This window comes from Cherax quadricarinatus, chromosome 18 (genome assembly GCF_038502225.1).
Source record: "Cherax quadricarinatus isolate ZL_2023a chromosome 18, ASM3850222v1, whole genome shotgun sequence".
NCBI classification, from domain to species: domain Eukaryota; kingdom Metazoa; phylum Arthropoda; class Malacostraca; order Decapoda; family Parastacidae; genus Cherax; species Cherax quadricarinatus.
In genome coordinates this window covers 15,205,480-15,229,346 of record NC_091309.1, presented here as the reverse complement: position 1 = coordinate 15,229,346, position 23,867 = coordinate 15,205,480, and the positions used below count along the sequence as shown (strand labels likewise).

The 23,867-nt window shown below is 41.5% G+C and overlaps 1 protein-coding gene across 1 annotated transcript; it reads left to right on the top strand.

Moving 5' to 3' along the window:
* The first annotated feature begins 191 nt into the window (after positions 1-191).
* Positions 192-23,867, top strand: cni (protein cornichon). The gene is made up of 5 exons (XM_053777655.2): positions 192-333; positions 13,870-13,938; positions 15,629-15,741; positions 21,649-21,792; positions 22,774-23,867. The coding sequence occupies exons 1-5, from the start codon at positions 253-255 to the stop codon at positions 22,802-22,804; spliced, it is 438 nt and encodes a 145-aa protein (XP_053633630.1). The 5' UTR covers positions 192-252; the 3' UTR covers positions 22,805-23,867.

The following is a 23,867-nucleotide window of genomic DNA, read 5'->3' as shown; positions in this document are numbered from 1 at the left end:
TACATAGGATAACCCAAGAAAATCAGCCTAAGTGACTTATTTCCATTGGAGTCCTTGTTATTTTTATTATACATTATATGCATGTATAATTTCTTTGTAAAAACGAATATTTGATTTTCTTAATAAGAACCCAAGCACTATATGACCATTTCATGTTTAGTGCTAAACTTGATTATAATAATACTTAATAAGAACCAAAAGTAACTTGATGAAGAACCATCGTGCAGGTCAGAACTCTCCCACAACATAAACATGTCGTTCACATTCGCAGCATTTTCTTACATTATTGCTCTCATTGTGGATGCCTTCCTCATATTCTTCGCCATCTTCCACGTAAGTCTCTACAGCAGGTGTTGGTCTTACCCATAGTGTGACTCTCTGCACATGTTGCAATGCTTAATTTGAACTAGAGACGTGTGTTATGTGGGGGGAATTGCCTCCTTGGTTACCTGTCGTCTACAGTAGTGTAGTCCCTCACGGGGAGGTACCTTGATGTTGGTGAGGGCTTGATCCAAGGTCCTTCATGGGGAGGTACCTTGATGTTGGTGAGGGCTTGATCCAAGGTCCTTCATGGGGAGGTATCTTGATGTTGGTGAGGGCTTGATCCAAGGTGCCTCATGGGGAGGTACCTTGATGTTGGTGAGGGCTTGATTCAAGGTCCTTCATGGGGAGGTACCTTGATGTTGGTGAGGGCTTGATCCAAGGTCCTTCATGGGGAGGTACCTTGATGTTGGTGAGGGCTTGATCCAAGGTCCTTCATGGGGAGGTATCTTGATGTTGGTGAGGGCTTGATCCAAGGTGCCTCATGGGGAGGTACCTTGATGTTGGTGAGGGCTTGATCCAAGGTCCTTCATGGGGAGGTATCTTGATGTTGGTGAGGGCTTGATCCAAGGTGCCTCATGGGGAGGTACCTTGATGTTGGTGAGGGCTTGATCCAAGGTCCTTCATGGGGAGGTACCTTGATGTTGGTGAGGGCTTGATCCAAGGTCCTTCATGGGGAGGTACCTTGATGTTGGTGAGGGCTTGATCCAAGGTGCCTCATGGGGAGGTACCTTGATGTTGGTGAGGGCTTGATCCAAGGTCCTTCATGGGGAGGTATCTTGATGTTGGTGAGGGCTTGATCCAAGGTCCTTCATGGGGAGGTATCTTGATGTTGGTGAGGGCTTGATCCAAGGTGCCTCATGGGGAGGTACCTTGATGTTGGTGAGGGCTTGATCCAAGGTCCTTCATGGGGAGGTACCTTGATGTTGGTGAGGGCTTGATCCAAGGTCCTTCATGGGGAGGTACCTTGATGTTGGTGAGGGCTTGATCCAAGGTGCCTCATGGGGAGGTACCTTGATGTTGGTGAGGGCTTGATCCAAGGTGCCTCATGGGGAGGTACCTTGATGTTGGTGAGGGCTTGATCCAAGGTCCTTCATGGGGAGGTATCTTGATGTTGGTGAGGGCTTGATCCAAGGTCCTTCATGGGGAGGTACCTTGATGTTGGTGAGGGCTTGATCCAAGGTCCCTCATGGGGAGGTACCTTGATGTTGGTGAGGGCTTGATCCAAGGTCCTTCATGGAGAGGTACCTTGATGTTGGTGAGGGCTTGATTCAAGGTCCTTCATGGGGAGGTACCTTGATGTTGGTGAGGGCTTGATCCAAGGTGCCTCATGGGGAGGTACCTTGATGTTGGTGAGGGCTTGATCCAAGGTCCTTCATGGGGAGGTACCTTGATGTTGGTGAGGGCTTGATCCAAGGTCCTTCATGGGGAGGTACCTTGATGTTGGTGAGGGCTTGATCCAAGGTGCCTCATGGGGAGGTACCTTGATGTTGGTGAGGGCTTGATCCAAGGTCCTTCATGGGGAGGTATCTTGATGTTGGTGAGGGCTTGATCCAAGGTCCTTCATGGGGAGGTACCTTGATGTTGGTGAGGGCTTGATCCAAGGTCCTTCATGGGGAGGTACCTTGATGTTGGTGAGGGCTTGATCCAAGGTGCCTCATGGGGAGGTACCTTGATGTTGGTGAGGGCTTGATCCAAGGTCCTTCATGGGGAGGTACCTTGATGTTGGTGAGGGCTTGATCCAAGGTCCTTCATGGGGAGGTATCTTGATGTTGGTGAGGGCTTGATCCAAGGTGCCTCATGGGGAGGTACCTTGATGTTGGTGAGGGCTTGATCCAAGGTCCTTCATGGGGAGGTACCTTGATGTTGGTGAGGGCTTGATCCAAGGTCCTTCATGGGGAGGTACCTTGATGTTGGTGAGGGCTTGATCCAAGGTGCCTCATGGGGAGGTACCTTGATGTTGGTGATGACTTGATCCAAAGTCTCTCACAGGGAGGTTCCTTGATGTTGGTGAGGGCTTCATCCTATGTCCCTCATGGGGAAGTACCTTGATGCTGGTGAGGGACTTGATCCAAGGTTCCTCATGGAGAGGTACCTTGATGCTGGTGAGGGCTTAATCCAAGGCCCCCTCATGGGGAGGTACCTTGATGTTGGTGAGGGCTTGATCCAAGGTCCTTCATGGGGAGGTACCTTGATGTTGGTGAGGGCTTGATCCAAGGTCCTTCATGGGGAGGTATCTTGATGTTGGTGAGGGCTTGATCCAAGGTGCCTCATGGGGAGGTACCTTGATGTTGGTGAGGGCTTGATCCAAGGTCCTTCATGGGGAGGTACCTTGATGTTGGTGAGGGCTTGATCCAAGGTCCTTCATGGGGAGGTACCTTGATGTTGGTGAGGGCTTGATCCAAGGTCCTTCATGGGGAGGTATCTTGATGTTGGTGAGGGCTTGATCCAAGGTGCCTCATGGGGAGGTACCTTGATGTTGGTGAGGGCTTGATCCAAGGTCCTTCATGGGGAGGTACCTTGATGTTGGTGAGGGCTTGATCCAAGGTCCTTCATGGGGAGGTACCTTGATGTTGGTGAGGGCTTGATCCAAGGTGCCTCATGGGGAGGTACCTTGATGTTGGTGAGGGCTTGATCCAAGGTCCTTCATGGGGAGGTATCTTGATGTTGGTGAGGGCTTGATCCAAGGTCCTTCATGGGGAGGTACCTTGATGTTGGTGAGGGCTTGATCCAAGGTCCCTCATGGGGAGGTACCTTGATGTTGGTGAGGGCTTGATCCAAGGTCCTTCATGGAGAGGTACCTTGATGTTGGTGAGGGCTTGATTCAAGGTCCCTCATGGGGAGGTACCTTGATGTTGGTGAGGGCTTGATTCAAGGTCCCTCATGGGGAAGTACCTTGATGTTGGTGAGGACTTGATCCAGGGTCCCTGATGGGGAGGTACCTTGATGTTGGTGAGGACTTGATCCAAAGTCTCTCACAGGGAGGTTCCTTGATGTTGGTGAGGGCTTCATCCTAGGTCCCTCATGGGGAAGTACCTTGATGCTGGTGAGGGACTTGATCCAAGGTTCCTCATGGAGAGGTACCTTGATGCTGGTGAGGGCTTAATCCAAGGCCCCCTCATGGGGAGGTACCTTCATGCTGGTGAGGGACTTGACCCAAGGTCCCTCATGGGGAGGTACCGTGATGCTGGTGAGGGACTTGATCCAAGGTCCCTCATGGGGAGGTACCTTGATGCTGGTGAGGGCTTGATCCAAGGTCCCTCATGGGGAGGTACCTTGATGCTGGTGAGGGCTTGATCCAAGGTCCCTCATGGGGAGGTACCTTGATGCTGATGAGGGACTTGATCCAGGGTCCCTCATGGGGAGGTACCTTGATGCTGGTGAGGGACTTGATCCAAGGTACCTCATGGTAAGGTACCTTGATGCTGGTGAGGGACTTGATTCAGGGTTCCTCATGGAGAGGTACCTTGATGCTGGTGAGGGACTTGATCCAGTGTCCCTCATGGGGAGGTACCTTGATGCTGGTGAGGGACTTGATCCAGAGTCCCTCATGGGGAGGTACCTTGATGCTGGTGAGGGACTTGATCCAGGGTCCCTCATGGGGAGGTCCCTTGATGCTGGTGAGGGACTTGATCCAAGGTCCCTCAATGGGAGGTATCTTGATGTTGGTGAGGACTTGATCCAAAGTCCCTCACAGGGAGGTTCCTTGATGTTGGTGAGGGACTCTTGATTCAAGGTCCCTCGTGGGGATAATTGATTCAAACATAGACGTTAGGGAACTTCAGGAGGATTTAAACAAACTATATTCTTGGTCAGAAAAGTGGCAGATGCAGTTCAATGTAGATAAATGCAAGGTTCTAAAGCTCGGGAGTGTCCATAACCCTAGCACTTATAAGTTAAATGATGTAGAACTTAGCCATACAGATTGCGAAAAGGACTTGGGGGTTATGGTAAGCAGCAACCTTAAACCAAGACAGCAATGCCTAAGCGTACGTAATAAGGCAAATAGATTATTGGGATTTATATCAAGAAGTGTAAGCAACAGAAGTCCAGAGGTCATACTGCAGCTTTATACATCATTAGTAAGGCCTCACCTAGATTATGCAGCTCAATTCTGGTCTCCATATTACAGAATGGACATAAATTCGTTAGAAAACATTCAGCGTAGGATGACTAAATTAATACATAGCATTAGAAATCTTCCTTATGAAGAAAGATTGAAGACTCTTAAGTTACATTCACTTGTTAGACGAAGAATGAGGGGAGACCTGATCGAAGTGTATAAGTGGAAGATAGGTATTAATAAAGGGGATATTAATAAGGTCTTGAGGATATCTCTCCAAGAGAGAACCCGCAGTAATGGATTTAAATTAGATAAGTTTAGATTTAGAAAGGACACAGGAAAGTATTGGTTTGGAAATAGGGTAGTTGATGAGTGGAACAGTCTACCTAGTTGGGTTATTGAGGCTGGGACTTTGGGTAGTTTCAAATTTAGGTTGGATAAGTCCATGAGTGGGAGGGGTTGGATTTGAGTGGGACTTGCACATCAGAGCTTATTTCTTGGGTAGCATTGAAAATTGGGTTGGTCAAATGTTTTGTTAGTGGGATGAATTGTAAAGGACCTGCCTAGTATGGGCCAACAGGCCTGCTGCAGTGTTCCTCCTTTCTTATGTTCTTATACCTTGAAGTTGGTGAGGGATTCTTGACCCAAGGTCTGTCATGGGGGTACCTTGATGTTGGTGAGGTATTCTTGATCCAGGGTCTCTTGGAGAGATGCCTTGATATTGGTGTGGGTCTTGATCCAAGGCTTGGTATCTTCTTCATTTGTTTGCCAGTGTGTATTTTGTCATCCAGTATTGAAACCCTGCTTAAATATGATGGGACTTACACAGATGACGGCAAAGAAATGACTGAGATACTGAAGTCCCAGTATGACTCGGCATTTAGTGAGCCATTAATCAGACTAAGGGCCGACAATCTGAATTAATTTTTTAATGAGTTTTTTTTTTTTTATATTTTATTTGAAACTCGGGTACAAAATATATGGGTACATAACCAATATGTAACAAGATACAGGCCGTGAAACAATAATCTGCAGTGACTACACAAGTACCGAAGAAGCACTTATATAATGACATCAGAACCGGCTGCACTCAAATCAAACACTGCTCTTATGTACTGTGCTTTACGTGAAAAGATGGTCTTATAATAAAACGATAGTCCTACCTAGTAATACTTACACTCCCCCCCCCCTTGAAAACGTACCACTTTCACCTTAGTATACTCATTGACAAATCACTTATACATTTATAAGAGCATTAAGGACTTCATTGACAACATATATAAACACAATCCAGCCATCTAAAAGGCTGACTATAATACAAGGAATGTCTGAACATGATGGCACACATCCACCATTAAACACAATCCACACCCTAACCCTCATATACCCTATGGTAACAATCAATATCGTGCACGGTGGTGGATTTAATACACTACCGCTGACACTTCACCCCCCCCCACATGCCTAGTAACTGTGTCTGCCGTCACCACTCATAACCACCATCAGTCATTGAATTTAAACATACATTAGAATACAATAAAATAAAAGAATATAAGAATCCCTTATCGACTCCGCCACAGAAAAATAAAATTTTTCCATTTTCTAAATACACACTGCTGGTTCATCTTTGTGCTGACACAAAATATCCCCCATCCCCTATGCTTTTTATCTCTTTACTCCAAAGCTAAATACCAGATTATACATTTCATCAATCAAAATTATATTACAATAAGCATAAAAATATCAATACTTATCATCCGACTAATAGGTGTACATTGTTATCACGCTGAATTCCATGAAATTTACATAAGAATTAATACATATATTGACAATCCTCACAATCCTTCCCGTCTTCTAAAGACAGTGTACATACATCCAATGACATGTCGTTATGATCCAATCATAATTAAATTACACTTCCCCTTTTCCCCAATGCTAGATAAATGCCACTTGCACTAGACGTCACAACACCTTACATTTGTTCACTTAAAACGTATAAAATAAGAACTAACATAAATAAAACTTATAACAATATATAGATAGTAATTATTTGACAAAGTGAAGGGTACCAACTAATATGGTAACAGTACACTAGAAATTGGAACTCACACACTAATACATATTCCCATTTTTATGTATTATCATGTTCAACAAGATATATATATTTATTAACAATGTTCCAGAGCAATATCAGACTTTGTCACGCACTAAGTTACATAATATAACTTATGGCTCCTAATAAAACATGTACAGGGCAGTACTACCTCAATCATTAACAAACCATCCTGGCAAAAGACACTTCAGAAAGCCATCCCCTGACCCCATGCTATCTGTATTAAAAAACAAACTCGCGTTCCCTTTCATGCTCAAGTCCGTACCTGACGCCTAAAGTCATAAAACCCTTGTCTCTTAACCAAATGTCACCAGTTAACCCCCCTATACCCCCCTCATTCCTAATGACTTTACACCCATATGCTCCACTACCACACACTTTTATTCCACCTTCCATCCTCCACTAATCTCAAAATGGAACAAAAATGCCAGTTTAGGGAGAAACAGCCCAATCCAGCTCTAAACTACACCCAACCCTAACATTACACCTACCATCAGATTACGATAACCCAAGGGAAAACTATTTACCCACACCCTCCCATATAGTAGCCTATTTCTGCATATTGTACGATACACACTCGCCGCAAGCGCCCGCACCCTACATTCACCCCTACCTCCCGCATGCACCAAGACACATACAAAAAATCTGCCACTACATACATCACTGCCCTCCGAATGTCCTTGGAAATTCCGCCCACATCAAAATGCAAGGCCCTCAAAGTCGAAATGTTTCTCCCCCCTCCCGCCACTATACCCAGGACCCTCGCTAACCATGTCCTTACAAACTCCAAGTTTTCACAAAAATATACAGCATGAAAAGCCGTCTCCTCTTCCCCACAATGCAAACAAGTGCCCGCACCTACATAACCCATTCTATATAGCGCTGACCTTGTAGCTAGAATTCCCATAAAGAATCTATAAACCACTTCACGAACCCTTGGCTTTAATCTGATCTTCCGAAAGTCTTCCCAAATGCCCCTCCAATCATACATCGGGTATGTAGCTACTCCCTGTATCGCTTTACCCTGCCAACCTGTCCTCCCAAGCCTACTTACCCTTACTTTTTTTGCTTCCCGTACTGCCAACAAATTACGCACCATATCTTCACACACCAGTAGTGCTTTCCCCTTCCACCATTTTTGCACATCCTCCATGACCTCTCCCACCCTTCTACCCCTCTCCCCTCCCACCCTCAAGTACCGCTGTTTCACATACACTGCCTTCACTCATGTATCCAAAGGTATAAGACCCAGCCCACCCTGCCGCACGCCCAGCATCACCACCTCCTTCTGTAGCCATGGCTTCCCATAACCCCACACATACCTCAAAACCACCCTCTCCAGTTCCTGAATATCACACGACCTCAGGGGATACACTTCTGCCACTCCCCACACTTTACTGTACACAAGTGTGTTTACTACCACCACCCTCTGCTGCAATGTTACATCCCCGGCCCTCCACCCGCGCATCCTACCCATCGCTCTACTCGCAACTTCCTTGGAATTTATTCTCTGCGCCTCCCCAGCGTCCGCCAAGTACACAACCCCACATATCTTAATTCTATCCACTACGTTCCACCCATACAGTTCCCCCCCCCCCCCACCCATGTGCCTACTTCTAATAACTTTGACTTTGCTCCATTAACCCTCATCCCTGTTGCCCCACCAAAAATCTCTATTATACGTCCCACATTCCCCAATCCTATTTCCCCTCCCACCAAAACTGTGGTGTCATCCACATACCCCACAATACCACATCAGCCAGGACCCACCTCTCCCTGTTCCCACACTCCTTTCTCTATAAGCCTTTAAACAGGGTCCTGCATGCATGCAAAGAGGATTTGAGACAAGGGGCAACCCTGTCGCAAACCCTTCCCCAACTGCACCGGCAACCCTGACTTCCCATTAACCTGTACCCTGACCGTCGCAGGCGTATACAAAGTAGTCACCCAGCGCACAATCTCATCCCCAAAACCCTGTTTTTGTAAAACACTCCACAACATACGTCTATCTACACTGTCATAAGCCTGCTTCCAATCAATCCCCAAGATTCCCCCCCCTCTTGTCTACCCTCCACAAAATCCTTAATTCTCCCATGCCCCTCACGCATACTTAGACCTGGAATCCCACACTGTCCTCTATGTAGGACTCGGTCAAACACCTTTTTCATACGATTACCTAAAACCTTCGCAAAAACTTTATAATCAGCACACATGAGGGAGATCGCCCTAAAAGCACCCAAGGTCTTCCCCCCCTCCCTTATAGACCCTCGTGCCCTGCGATTCCCCCAACACTCCCCTTTCCTTCATACAGTTAAACAACGAGACCAAACATTCCTTCATACAATCCCAATGTGTAATATAGAAATCATTAGGAATTCCATCAATGCCCGGCGCTTTTCCCCTACTCAAGCCCATTACCGCCTCCTCCTCCTCCTCCTCCTCACTGATCCTACCCTCTATTACCGCTCTCTCCTCCTCCCCTAAAATACCCCGAATTCCTTCTAGAATCTCTCCCTCCCTCCCTCCTCCCTCCCCCTGCTTAAAATTCTCCCTAAACCAATAATCAGCATAATTACTCATTCCATCGGTGGTACTAAGTACCTGCCCCACCCTATATCCCCCCACCCCTTTACACACCTCTAACTCCATAATCGTGGTCATCTGTTGCCTATTCCTAAATCTCCTCAAAATACATCCTGACGGTTTGTCACCCCATAGAACCTCCTCTAAACCTTCCCTCACACGTATTGCATCAAAACGAGAATTTTGTATATCCCTCAATCTTACCCTTAAAACCTCTATTTTCCATGTCTAGCCTCCTCCCCCCTTTTCAATCATTGACTGCCCCCCAAAATATTTTTAAAAAAAAACCTCCCCTCGCCTCATCCCCTCCTCTATGCTGATAATACTCCTTAATCTTTAAAGTGCTTCTCTCACCATTCAAGACATTTCCCCTTTGTTTTAAACCCCCAAGTTCCTCCCCCATTCCCCCAAAAAAAAACCCCCCCCCCTCCCCCCCAAATAGCCTCCCTTCATTTCCAATAACCCCCCTACCTCGAACCATCCCCTTTCCCCTGCCCCTCTGCCAAAACAGCCAATGGTTCCCAAAAAACCCCAAATCTATTGTCATTACCCGTTTTTACTGTTATATCTCGGGGTTTATATATCCAATCCAACCTGGCAGCATAACCCCTCTGCATAGGGTTTTCTCTACTCTCCACCCATCGCCCCTGACTATGTCTAAACCCCCCCATCCCTCAACAAAAACCCCCAATACCCCCAGCACACACCCTGCCCCCCTCGGGTCCCATCCTTATTCCTGATTAAAAGGGTTTCCCAAACCCCCTATTATAAAACCATGGGGGAAACCCCCTGTAGAAAAGCAAAACCTCCTTCGAAATTCACCTTTTTCCCGTATGTTACCATCTGCCCGGGATATATATCCCAGAAAACAAAACTCTAATCTCTTCTTCCCTCCCCCCCCTACCCACCCCCCCCCCCCCTCTTCCCACATGAGCACATGGAATGGGCTGGACTCCCCCCCTGCCATTTTCCCCCCCACCCTTTTAAATTTTCCCCGAACTGGGAAGCCATCCTAAAACCGTTTTAGCCTCAATTCCCCTGCCACACTTAAAATTGTGTTTCGAAAAAAAACACATTGTTAAAGCACCTTAAAAAAATCCCCCCAACCATACTTTTGTTTTTCCATCAGCTCCAAAAGGGCCCTTCCCTTTATAGATAGACAAGAGGGAAAACCACCCCCTTTTTGAATCCTTTTTTTCTCTGTTTCCTGTCTGTTACACCTTTTTTCTGTGTCTTTTCCCCTGCACTCTTTCCGCCTGGACCCCCCCTGCACTACCCCGCCCCCTTTTTTCCTCCCGAACGTCTTCTTCCTGAGGGTGAGCTGGTGTTTTTAAAACCCCCTTCCGGAGGCCTCCAGCCCCTTTCTAGATGTGCCCTCCCAAAAACCATATCAGTATTTCCCTTCCCCTTTTACCTCCTTCCACCTGCGCATGCAACATGCCGGGCCGACCCCGGGGGGGCCCAAATCTGCTCAATCAGGTCCTTCTCAACCATCAGAATTCTCCCGTCTGTAGATGGGTTCTCTTCTGCAGGCACGTCCAGGAAAGACTTAATCATCTCCTGTAGGGGCGCAGATAACTCCTGTAGGTCACCGGCCTCTCCCACCCCCACAGGCTGCTGCTCAACACCCGGGTCTGTCTGCGGGGAGCATCCGAAGCCACTGGTAGCGTCACACAATTCTCTTCCACGCCCTCCACTTCGTCCGCCCAATTACCTTTGCCTACTGCACTCAAGTCTTCGGCAGAGGTGCCGCCGAAGACTCTGTGACTACTTGCCATTCCCAAGGCCGTGGCGCTGCTGCTTTACCACACTCAGCCGCCATGTGGTCAAAAGCGCCGCACAGGCGACACGTCTTGCATTGTCCCGCATAGGTCACGTACATCTGTGTCCTAAAATCCTCCAGGACAACATACGAGGGAATAGGTCTTCTCAGTGTTATCTTGACGGTGTAAGATCCAGCAGGCAACCCTGCATAGATTCCATCCGTCCATCAGCCTAAAGTTATAGCATACACCTCACCATATCGTCGAAAAATCTCTCTGATATCCACATCGTCTGCCTCAAAAAGAACGTTACGGATCCTCACCCAGGTGTATTTTGAGGCATCCTGCAGGCGCACCTCCAGTCCAGATGATAGTGATGCTCTTCTCCTGGTACTGAGTCACCGTCCTTTCATACACCTCCACTGTGCAGAACTTTACGAAGATTCTTGAAGAACCATTAAGCGCTATTCCATGTACTAGTTCTTCATTGTCAATGCCAAACGTGTCCTGTATAATCGTTGGTAATAAAAGAGGCATTCGTCGGATAAATTGTCCCTTTAACAAGGTCAACACACACGGTGTTGCTTCTCCTGCGGTAGCTGGCAGCCATCTTGGTGAAAACAGGAAGTTGCGCAACAGCGAAAGCAGGAGCTTTTTGCGCAGCGCGTCCACACAGCCCGAGAGCAATGTTTTTTTTTAATGAGTAATTCAAAAAATTCTGATATCCTAACTCTACAAAACTTTGAGAAAGCAATAAATGACATGACATGCCCGTGCACTCTGCCCAGTTCTAGACTTGTGGAACTCAGTGTTCATCATGAACTGCAAGAAGCTCCTTCCACATGCCTTAAATATTCTTTGGAGAGGGAGCATGGACACTGGTCATCCCACAGTCACTAAAAGCAACAGACGTAGGGGTCATTCCATGTCAAGTGGACAAGGAGTTCCCACCTGACCATTTCCAGTTTCAATAAAATTTTACATGAAGGTTGGCATATATGTCGTACTAACTTAGTTCATGATATGCAATAGCAATAATGCTATGGCCTTCAGAGTGGAAGCCTGTGTAAACTTCATCTACCCTCAACACACAATCAACAATGTTCAGATCTGCCATGGCAGATCTTGAAGAGTGAAGGTTGTTTGTAGACATCCCAATACAACTTCTGGAACTAATTTAAAAAAATTTAAGTCCTAAAACATATTTACCTGGAGAGAGTTCTGGGGGTCAATGCCCCCGTGGCCCGGTCTGTGACCAGGCCTCATGGTGGATCAGAGCCTGATCAACCAGGCTGTTACTTCTGACTGCACGCAATCCGGTGTACGAGCCACAGCCCAGCTGGTCAGGTACCGACTTTAGGTGCTTGTCCAGTGCCTGCTTGAAGACAGCCAGGGATCTATTGGTAGTCCCCTTTATGTATACTGGGAGGCAGTTGAACAGTCTCGGGCCCCTGACACTTATTGTATTGTCTCTTAACGTGCTAGTGACACACCTGCATTTACTTTTTTCACAGTATGAAGCCAAAATAGGCAAAAAAAAAATCTGTTGCATAAAACTGAATCTTGACTTCAGCTGCCTATATGTCTAAAGGAAAACATTATTTTAGTATAAAATTTTTGTAGCCAGCTACCCAAGTGGACATCATCACAGTTCTAAAATATCAGACTCCAAACCTTTTTAGTTCCTGTGCTAATGATACCTAAAAATGCCCTTTGTAAATTTTAGTCCCATTTTGAAGACCAGTAGCAAAAAAGCAGCACAACCAATTTTCTTAAAAAAACTTCATTAGAAAGAACAGATTCTAAACTACAAGATATCTTTTTCTGGACAGGCATTTTGCTCTTGAAAGGAGAGAACAAGCCTTAAAATAGTGATTTTTGGCTTCCACAATGTTACAATGAAAACCAGGCATTTTTTCAGTTGCAACAATAGCTAAAACCTCATGTTTAGGTGTCCTTATATAACAGGGACTAGCTAGGCTAGCTTGCTAGCCAGACAACAGGGACAGTAGGTGCTGTCCCTGCTGTCTAGCAGTAAATGATTATCAAGGAAGTCATGAATTGATGTGGGCTGCATCCTGGAAAAAAAATCTAAAAGGCACCATAAAAGACATGAGCCACTCTGCTTGCCTTTCTTGGGTTATCCTGGATTATAACTTGTTTGTGGGTTTCCAAATTTTTCCTCCTTTTCTTTTCTGTATCCACTTCATTGTGAAAATGTTTATTCTCTTGGATCAGATTGTTTGTGAAGGTGACTTAGAATTACAGTCTTTGTTATTGACTGCAATAATTTGGCTACTATAGTATAGTATTAAGGTTAACCATGTAGGTCCTCAGATTCAAATTACATGTACTGATATATTAGATGTAATGTGAAAGGCTGACACAGCAGGATCTGTATTGGGTCCTGACTCATGGAGTGCAGGTATAAAAGATTGTTATAGGTATAAAAGAGTGTTATATGTTGGAGTGCAAAGAAAGGGGGCAGCAGGGCATTCCCAGGAGAAAAAAAGATGGGCTATGCTGTCAAAGACTAAGGCAGAGCAAGGTACCTATTCACCCATCATGACTGTTAGTCAACTTATCCAAGAGCGATAAAATACAGTATCGGCATCTTGGAGGAATTAGTGTTGGATACCCCAATCAGAATGCTAAGCATGCAAGCAAGGAGGAAAATGTTTATATTAACACATCGGCTGTTTCCCACCAAGGTAAGGTGGCCCGAAAAAAGAAAAACTTCCACCATCATTCACTCCATCACTGTTTTACCAGAGGCATCCTTACACTATATAGTTATAAAACTGCAACATTAACACCCACATTAACATTAATATCCTTTAAAAAGATAATAACTGTACTATGTATCAGCTGTTTTCAGTGCAGTGACATGTCCAGACCCCACCAGGGCCACTGATTGCATCTGCAGTTTTCCCCCTAAATGACACTAATTAGATGTGCTCTCACTTTGTAGGTAGTGAAATCTTTTAAAAATATAATTTTATTAATAACTGTTAAATATTTTTCAGATTATTGCATTTGATGAGCTGAAGACAGATTACAAAAATCCTATAGACCAGTGTAACAGTTTGAACCCTGTAAGTATTCTGTCTTTTGTGTGAGTTTTTCAGTAGATTGTATTTGTGTACATGATTGCACTACTTAAATTCAGTGAATTTCATATGTTCTTTAATTTCACAAGAGTTAAATAATGATGTACAGTATTGTACTGTTTATGTAAAAGTGTACTGTACTGTAGTATTAATTTACCTTGAATCTCCCATTCAGTTCAATGGTACTGTAGTCACAAATCTCAATACATAATGAATTAAAATCAGTGCATAAGTACAAAGTGTTACTAAATGGATAACTAATAATTTTTTTTTAACATTCTGCAGTTACAGTATTGTACTAAATGATGTGCTATTAGTCTTATTTTGTACAAACCTACCTTTACTTTTTTTTTTTTTTTTTTTAAACAAGTCGGCCGTCTCCCACCGAGGCAGGGTGACCCAAAAAAGAAAGAAAATCCCCAAAAAGAAAATACAGTGGACCCCCGGTTAACGATATTTTTTCACTCCAGAAGTATGTTCAGGTGCCAGTACTGACCGAATTTGTTCCCATAAGAAATATTGTGAAGTAGATTAGTCCATTTCAGACCCCCAAACATACACGTACAAACGCACTTACATAAATACACTTACATAATTGGTCGCATTCGGAGGTAATCGTTATGCGGGGGTCCACTGTACTTTCATCATCATTAAACACTGTCACCTCACTCATACATAATCACTGTTTTTGCAGAGGTGACCAGATACAACAGCCTAGAAGCATACACATATAAAGATACACAACATATCCCTCCAAACTGCCAATATCCCAAACCCCTCCTTTAAAGTGCAGGCATTGTTCTTCCCATTTCCAGGACTCAAGTCCGACTATATGAAAACTTTTACCTATGCTTAATATGGTAGTTCTGATAGCTGTAATATTACTGTTTCTGTTTAGGAGGCCTGGTCCAAGACCAGGCTGTGAAAGTGATGCTCCCAGAGACCATTAACAAATACGACATTTTAACATGCAGTAAACCCTCAATTTAATGGTCTGATGGGAAAAGAAGGTGCAAGTAATGGCAATTACTGGTGCCTTTTCCCATGACCATAACAATAACAGAAAATAACCTAACAATAACAGACAGTTCCGTAAACAGTAGACTTTGTTGTTTCAAAACCAGTTGGCCAAGTGAATTTTGTCCTGTATTTTTCAAGTTTGTTAAATCGAGAGTTTATTGTATTCCATACAGGGTGTAGCAAAAGCTGCTATACCAAGAATAATAATTATTACAGCATGTTTAGCTATACTGATTTGGGAACAATTTTTAATGTGGTGTGTTCAGTAGTGTTAACCCCTTTTTATTCTCGATAAATCAAATTACGCTGTGTCCTGTATATTAGCTATCTGTCAATTACATCATCACAGTGCAAAACAGATATGACTTTTTCTCTCCCAAGATTACAAATTAGACCAAAAAATTTCAGTGCTTCTTTTTTACCATGGAAATGGTTAAAATCTGGCTGATCAGACACTCCTAAATCTTTCTTCAGGCTTTGATGAGTTTTATGTTTTGGTCACCCTGCCTTGGCAGGAGACAGCCACTTAAAAAAAAAAAAAATGCATAATTTAATACTGCGAAATATCTTAACACTGTTGTTATATAAATATCTGTGAAAGAGGAAGTTAGTTGCTAGTACTAATAAAGCTTACCTTTTTTATTTATTTAAACAGTTAGTCTTGCCTGAATATGCTCTGCATCTTTTCTTCAACATCTTGTTTTTGATTGCTGGAGAATGGTTCTCTCTGTTGCTGAATCTTCCTCTCATCTTATACCACATTAACAGGTATTTTAATTTTTTTAAGTGTAATCTTTATATTAAGAACTTGCTTTTGAAATTTATTTGGGTGTGAAAAATGGATTTGATCGTCTCTGTGACCTTGCTCGAATTGTACATGAGGGTTGGATAGACAGTATGCTCTTATATTTTCCTTTAGTATTTTACCTTTCAGCAGCATCCTCAAAAGATCAAGATTTGCTTTGCTATCATCTCTGGCAGATTCATGTGCAGATATTCATGCGTGTGTTCACATTAGAAAATGACGCAGACATGGTAAAACTGGAGAAATGGTGGAACATGAGAGTAATATTACATACATGACAGTAGCAACATGCTGTCTACATGGCTGCCGTTGACATCAAGATGATTCACTAATTTTCTGAAAACAGTCAATTTGCCAGAGATGGGGTTCTTAACACTTGCAGAGTGAATTAGGGTTGTATTTAGATTGGCCTAATGAACAACTTACAGAATATCATTTGTTGGTAATACGTAATATGGTAAAACCTTTAATTAACATCATCCCCTTTCCTGCTAAGTAGGGTCTGGGTCTTTGTTACTGTAAACAGACCTCTCTTTCTAGGCCTTAGATATTAATCCTTTCAGGGTGGGTCCCATTGTACTATGGCTCTGAAGTGCAGGTCAGTCCTGTTGTATGTGATGAGCTCGGCTCTCTTAGATATGCTGTGAGTGATAATTTTGGGCCTAGATATGATAGAATGGTTCTGTGTGGTATGTGTGCACCATATAAAAAAATTCTGCACCACACAATGCATAATGGGAAAAAGCCTGTGACCCTGTTTTTGGTTTAACTCGTAAACGGGTCCAAACGTATATATACGTTTTTACCGCTGGTGCCCCAAACGTATATATGTTTTATTTTTCCTGCCTTCAAATTTGGCACGATTGGTCTGAGATGCCTTGTCAGCATAGAATGGGTCCTAACACTCAGTGTGCATGGTATTAAAAAAATCTGGGACCACTTAGTACCTTGTGGGAGCACCAGTTCAAATGAGCGCCAGCTAGAGCAAACAGTGCAGCAAACACCTGGGATTCACTGACTTCATGTAGTATTAATTCTCTCATTTTAAGAGGAAAGTGATTTTGACCCCGAGTTTAGTGGCTTTGAGGTGGATGTGGCCATAAGTGGTTGATGAAATATCAAAAAATCTCGATAATAACCCATGTGCAACACCCTTACAGAATGTCTGATAACCTATGCCCTAGGTAAAGAGAAACTATTCTTTCTGGCTGGCTGGCTGGCTGTCTCACAGATGCACATAAATACAAGGATACATAGCGTAAATTACCTAGGAAACAAAGCAGGGCTGATGCTCATCAAATGTCACCTCTAATCTTTTCTTATCAAGTGTTATCACTACACCCTCGAGTATGCTCATCAAACATCAGCTCTTATCAGACGTTATCTCATCTTATCATGTCACTGTCAGGGGTGGACTTTGTTTTTCATGCTTCAAGGGAACTTATTACCTATTATTATTACCTATTCTCCTTCTCCTCGTCCTCCTCATCCTCATTATTATTATATACGTATTTCCACATAGCCAAAACATTGCTGGGATCTATAAATGCTTTGTATATACGTATTCCAATGACCAAGGCGGGTGTAAATGTCCACCTGTCAGTGTGTTTGTGAATGTGAGTACAATTTAAGTACCTAATACTAGTGTCAGAACAGAGATTGGTTATAAAATGACAAGAACAACTATAAATTGTAATTATCAGAACATAAAAATTATATAAAATACAGTGGACCCCCGCTTAACGATCACCTCCAAATGCGACCAATTATGTAAGTGTATTTATGTATTTATGTAAGTGCGTTTGTACGTGTATGTTTGGGGGTCTGAAATGGACTAATCTACTTCACAATATTCCTTATGGGAAAAAATTCGGTCAGTACTGGCACCTGAACATACTACTGGAATGAAAAAAGTTCGTTAACCGGGGGCCCACTGTAATATGAAAATAGAAAAAAAAAGGTATATCGGCAACACTTCTGCAAGCAGCAGGACTGGATGTTGCTGTCACGTGAGCATCCAGTGCCAACTTCTCAACCTCGTATCTCTGTCAGTACTGACCCTAATTTTTTTTTTATCCTAAAACACTAAGAAAAATGTGCTCTTTATTTTCATTAAAAAAAAAAAGAATTTTTATTTTTTTTATTTTTCGGGGCACTGGGGTAGTGAACATATACGTATATACGTTTGTTTGGACCGTGTACGGGTTAAAATTGAATGTGTTGTGTATTTTCATATGGCTTGTATTCTTGGTTTCTCAGTCTCAATTGATAGAATGGAAGATATTACGGAAATAAAGATGATTTTGATTGGTTTCAGGACTGAAAATAGTTTGAAATTGAGCTCAAAGTAGCAGAAATGTTCCACTTTTGCCAATATTTCAGAGTACACAATACACATCTTACTGATCAGTCTAATACCTGTCTACAAATGCAATGACATTATTTATACAGTTATTACAATAGTGCAGTAGTCTGCATATTATTCTAATCAAAGAAAGTGCTAAACCAACAAGGGTCATACAGCGCTGGGTAGTCTGCATAACAGTAAATCCTCTTATTTTTGTGTGAATAAAAATTCAAAATGGAAAGTAAGGGTAATATAAGAGGAGCTTGGAGGCATGACTAATGAACAGAGAAAATGTTATTTCAGTGCCAGGAATGTCTGCATTGCTTATTCTGGACCCTATTTTGAAATTGGCATTTCTTGAAATTTTTGTGAAATAAGCCAAATTACTGATCACTTTATTGGGTATAGGTACCATCCGACTTACAACCAAGCTTGGTTCCGACAGTCGTAAATCAAAATGGACATAAGTCGAACCTTGCTACTGAATATCAACATCACACTTTTGTAATGATTTTATTTTATTGTTTTATTTTGGTATTTCATTTTTTTTACTTTTTATGCTGTTAGTACTGTATTTTATACTGTAAGATTTAAGATAAACACTGTGTTCAACACAAACAGTTGTTTATTTCCCAGAAATTTGGCATAAAAAACATGGTCGTATGTCGAGCAGGTCGTAAGCCGGATGGTAGGTGTAGTTTCTTGTACTCGCTTGATAAAATAGAAGGAATACTAGCAAAATAGCTATGAGTTTGGTTGACTGGAAGAATGGAATTAGCTGAAAATAGGGCTCATAGTGGGTGAATCGCTGATGTGTAAACATCGCTGAGACTGCTATCTTTGCGAGTGTGTAATTCCGTAAGTTTTCCATCAAATTTTGCACTTTCGGTTTCGTTATCTTTGGAAAAAGTTCTCCATCATTTCATGTTTTTTTTTTTTTTTTTTTTTTTTTTTTTTTTTTTTTTTTTTTTAACCCTGGAAGCAAGTTTGATGTCAGGGCTCTCAGCAGGGGTCTTAAGCTGTCAGTGACGTAATATGTCATAACAATTGGTATCCATGACGTACTAGATGTCGTAATTACCTCAAATTTGCTGTGAGCAGTAAATTTTGGCCTAGATATGAGTGAATGGATCTGTGCCATGGATGTGTGTAGTATGAAAATTAAAAATCCTGCCCCGCTTGGTGCATGGTGGGAACGGCTCTGACTATTAGGATTAAAATAGCGACTTTGGGTGTTGTTTAAGGCAGGTTTCATAAATTTATTGGCTGTTTCCTGGTGCCAATAGGTAGTCCAGAAGATACACGTGATATGCAGAAGTTCTTGGTCAGTTTAAGACTGGAAGAGGCTGAAATAGCCCTCAAACTGGTGGAAGCGTTTGATTTTGACCGTCCTGGGAATGTGTAGGCTCCTCCCTTGGTCTGCAACAGTTATTGGGATGTCTTAAATCATGACCAGGCATTCTTAGCTATAGTTTATTAGCCAAGAAATATGGGAAAACATTTATTTTGTTGTAGGACAGTCTATTCGAGATGGATGACAAGTGTTATATAGGAGAGGCCAGGTGTGATTACTGAACAGAGGTAAAATTGTTTTAGTGGCTGGAATGCTTGCAGTATTCGTTTTGTAATTTGTTGACAGTAGCATAAAATTGGCCAAATTTCTGAATTCTGGGCACTCAGTAGGGTAGTTCTGAAGTTGAATGGGCAGTTTCTTGCGATCAATAGGTAATAAGGAATGAGTGCTAGTAAAATAGCCTGGTATTGAGCACATAAATTAATCTAAAATAGGCCTCGAAGTGGGTTCAATTTTGTTCAACTTTTCACCTGCATAATTCCATAAATATTACATCAGATTTTAAATTTTTTATATAATTAACCTTTAGAAAAGGAATCTTAGATGATTGTGTTTTTTTTTTAATGTTTTCAAACTTATGGACAGAAGAGGCTTTCAATTTAACCCTTTCAGGGTTTCGGCCGTACTAGTACAGCTTATGAGCCAGGGTTTTTGACGTACTAGTACGCCTAAATTCTAGTGCCCTCAAATCTAGTGAGAGAAAGCTGGTAGGTCTACATACGAAAGAATGGGTCTATGTGGTCAGTGTGTGCGGTATAAAAAAAATTCTGCAGCACACAGTGCGTAATAAGAAAAAAAAACTTTGACAGTGTTTTTGGATTAAAACAGCGACTTTGCACTGTATTTTCATATGGTATTTATTGTTGTATTCTAGTTTTCCTGGTCTCATTTTATAGAATGGAAGACATATTACAGAAATTGAGATGATTTTGACTGGTTTTATAAAGAAAAGTACCTTGAAATTGAGCTCAAAGTAGCAGAAATGTTCGATTTTTACCAAAGTTCAAAAGTAAACAAATCATGCTATGTGTCCAATACATGTCAACTGGTGAGTCTAATATTCTTTCACAAGTGCGCTGATATTATTTATACCATTTCTACACCAATGTAGTAGTCTGCATAACAGTAAATCTTCTATTTTTTTGTGAGAATAAAAATTCAAAGTGGAAAGCAAAAGAATGTAAGAGGGGCATGGGGACATGACTAATGAACAGAGGAAATGTTATTTTAGTGCCAGGAATGTCTTTCTTGTTTATTCTGGACCCTATTCAGAAATTGGCATCTTTTGAAATTTGTGTGAAATTGGCAAAATTGCTAAATTCTGACCACTGTATTGGATAGTTGAAATCCGGAAATGGGTGGTTTCTTGTACTCATTCGATAGAAAAAATGGAGTTTTAGCGAAATAGTTATGATATTTGTCGACAAGTACACTAGAATTGGCCGAAAATTGGGCTCAAAGTGGGCAAAATTGCTGATGCGTAAACATCGTTGAGACTGCTAACTTCGCGAGAGCATAATTCCGTAAGTTTCCATCAAATTTCATACTTTTGGTGTCATTATGATAGGGAAAAGATTCCCTATCATATCATAAGACAAAATATTTTTTTTTTTTTTTAAATTTGGCCGATCCTGAGAACAAGTCTCTGAGAGGGCCTGTCGACCCTGAAAGGGTTAAGGGATTTGGACAGTTTAAGGGCTAAGAAAAAGAAAACAGACCCGATTCTTTACAGTGGGGGACTCAATAGCTACTTTCAAGTGCGCTATACATGTAAAGCGAAATTGAGAAAAGAAAATATTGGGCTCGCAAAAACTATCGGAAGAATATTTCTTTTAGAATGTAATTGCAGATGATTGGAACCTTCTGCAGAACCAGTACATACTTTATCATATAAAAATATAATTTAAGAAATTGTGTGATAAATTTATGCTTAAATGTGTCCTTCACATTTAGTTATGTTTTACATCTGTTGCATTTTAGAAATTTTATTTATTTTTAATTTACCTTTCTTATATGTACAGTATGTACTTAGTTTTTTTTAAACTTTGTACTTGATGGTTGATACTATATAAAAGATGTCAGATACATTTTATACAATCATTCATTCATTAAGACAGGCTTTGCTGTAAACAGATACTCTGTTATTAATTATTGTATTTAAATCATTAGGTATCGAGGGCGGCCAGTAATGACTGGGCCAGGATTGTATGACCCAACAAGCATAATGAACCACGAGGTCTTAAGCCAGTGTCAGCGTGAAGGTTGGGTGAAATTAGCCTTCTATCTCCTTGCCTTTTTCTACTATCTCTATGGGTAAGTAAAATGAGTATTATATACATGTACTGTAGTCCAGTAACCCCATAAGTCATGGAAATCACTGGTATCACAGTTTTCAGGAACAAGACCCCATACAAATTATGAATGTACATAAAGAACAAAAAGGCACAATGCCATGACTGGAGCAATACACAAATAACCCGCACGTGACTTGACCTGATTCTTTTTTCTCCTCTTTCTGTCTCGTCTTTCCTTTTTCTTGTTTTGGGTTTACTTTCTTCTACCTTGGGTGTTTTACCTTTTACTTTTTCCACCCCCTGTGGTTTTGATATTAACCCTTGTAGAGCCCATAGCTCTCCTGCACTGCTCCTATTTCATGGCTTTTGATTACTACTACTACTACTATACTACTACTATACTACTACTATTATTACTACTATTATTACTACTATTACTACTATTATTACTACTATTATTACTACTATTATTACTACTATTACTATTATTACTACTACTACTACTATTATTACTACTATTACTTCTCCTCTTTTTTTTTTTTTTTTTTTTTTTTTTTTTTTTTTTTTTTTTTTTTTTTTTCCACCAACCTCTCCCTACCTCACACTACCTCTTCTACTTCCACTACCAGCCTTACCTCTACTACTACCACTGCCTGCCTTACCTCTACCACTACTCCTCCTACCTCTCTTGTCCTGTCCCTGCCAGCTTGCCTTCCTGTCAGTACAACTTTGTAAATGGTCCAGGTTGGACTGAAACATTGTCATAAGCACCTCTCTCCTATGTGCAGATCATTTGTGTATGAATGTCCAGTGTATTACTTTCATCTTGGACTTACAATTCTAGACTATTTTGCATGATTAGCTTTTAATTTAGATATACCATAAAATTATTTGTAACCATTTTTGTCTTTTGCCATTAAGAATAAATTAAATGTATTTAAAAAGTTTCAGACTGATTTTAATCATTGACCAAAATATATAAATTAATCTTTTTCCACAGGATGATAGTGTCTCTCATCTCGGGAGCTTAAAAGCCATTCTGAAGTGTCATAAGAAAAGCCTTCACCTGCCTGCTATGGATCATTATCCTGCAATAATTATTGCCTGATCAGTTATTTGTTCATGACTTTGTTGTGATATAAAACATGAATTTTGGTTAAAATATTTGTAGCTCTGGTTTCTGTTAATCTTCAACATGGCAATAGAGCATACAAGCAAAATAAACATGCACCTATGTTCATTATGTGTAATATATAATGTTTGTGTATCTGTCATGACTTTCTTTGGTACTAATGAATGATTTATGCTTTATCATTATCGAGACATGATTGAAAGTACTTTGAGGTGTGGTGAAAGAAAAACTGGCACATATTTCACATTGTGTAGCTAAAATTAGGAGAGTCATAAGAGATTCATGAAATCTGTGGATGAGTGGCTAACATTTAGCAGTATGGTATTGGAATATGCAGAAGAATGGTTAACAGTCAATAATGTGGGGAAGTGGAGATTGTAGTTAAGTCATAAATCATAAAAGCATTAAAAGTCTTGTGTGTTTAATTTTGTTTCAAATTGAATTTCTTTTTTGCTCAGTTAAAGAAAGGAAAGTTCCTTATGGAATGTGGTTAGACTTAAATACACAGGTAGACAAAAATGTTCAGTTATTGGACACTTACCAAAGTGCAGTGAAATATATATCTGAGACTTGACAATATTGCTATTAATACAAAGAACATGTATGGTTAAATATGGGAAAGAAACTGTAGGTAGATAACAAATATTGCATCTTCAATAATGGTAATGAAGCAAAAAAAAAAAAATGGTTTGGTTGATTTTGTTCGGTATAAAAAAACGTGTGCACCAGTAGAAAGCTAGATAAATTTCTTAAGAACGTACCTCATGCACTTCATTGTCAGGATTACACTGGCCCCAGGCTGGGCTGTGAGGGGTAGAAAAACTCTAAACTGACCACACGTATAAATATTCTTTTATATATGCTAGCAAGAAACTTTGACCTCAGACTAAGCTGCAGAAATCGGACTCCTACAACTAGCATACTGTTTTTTTTTTTTTTTTTTTTTTTTTTTTTTTTTTTTT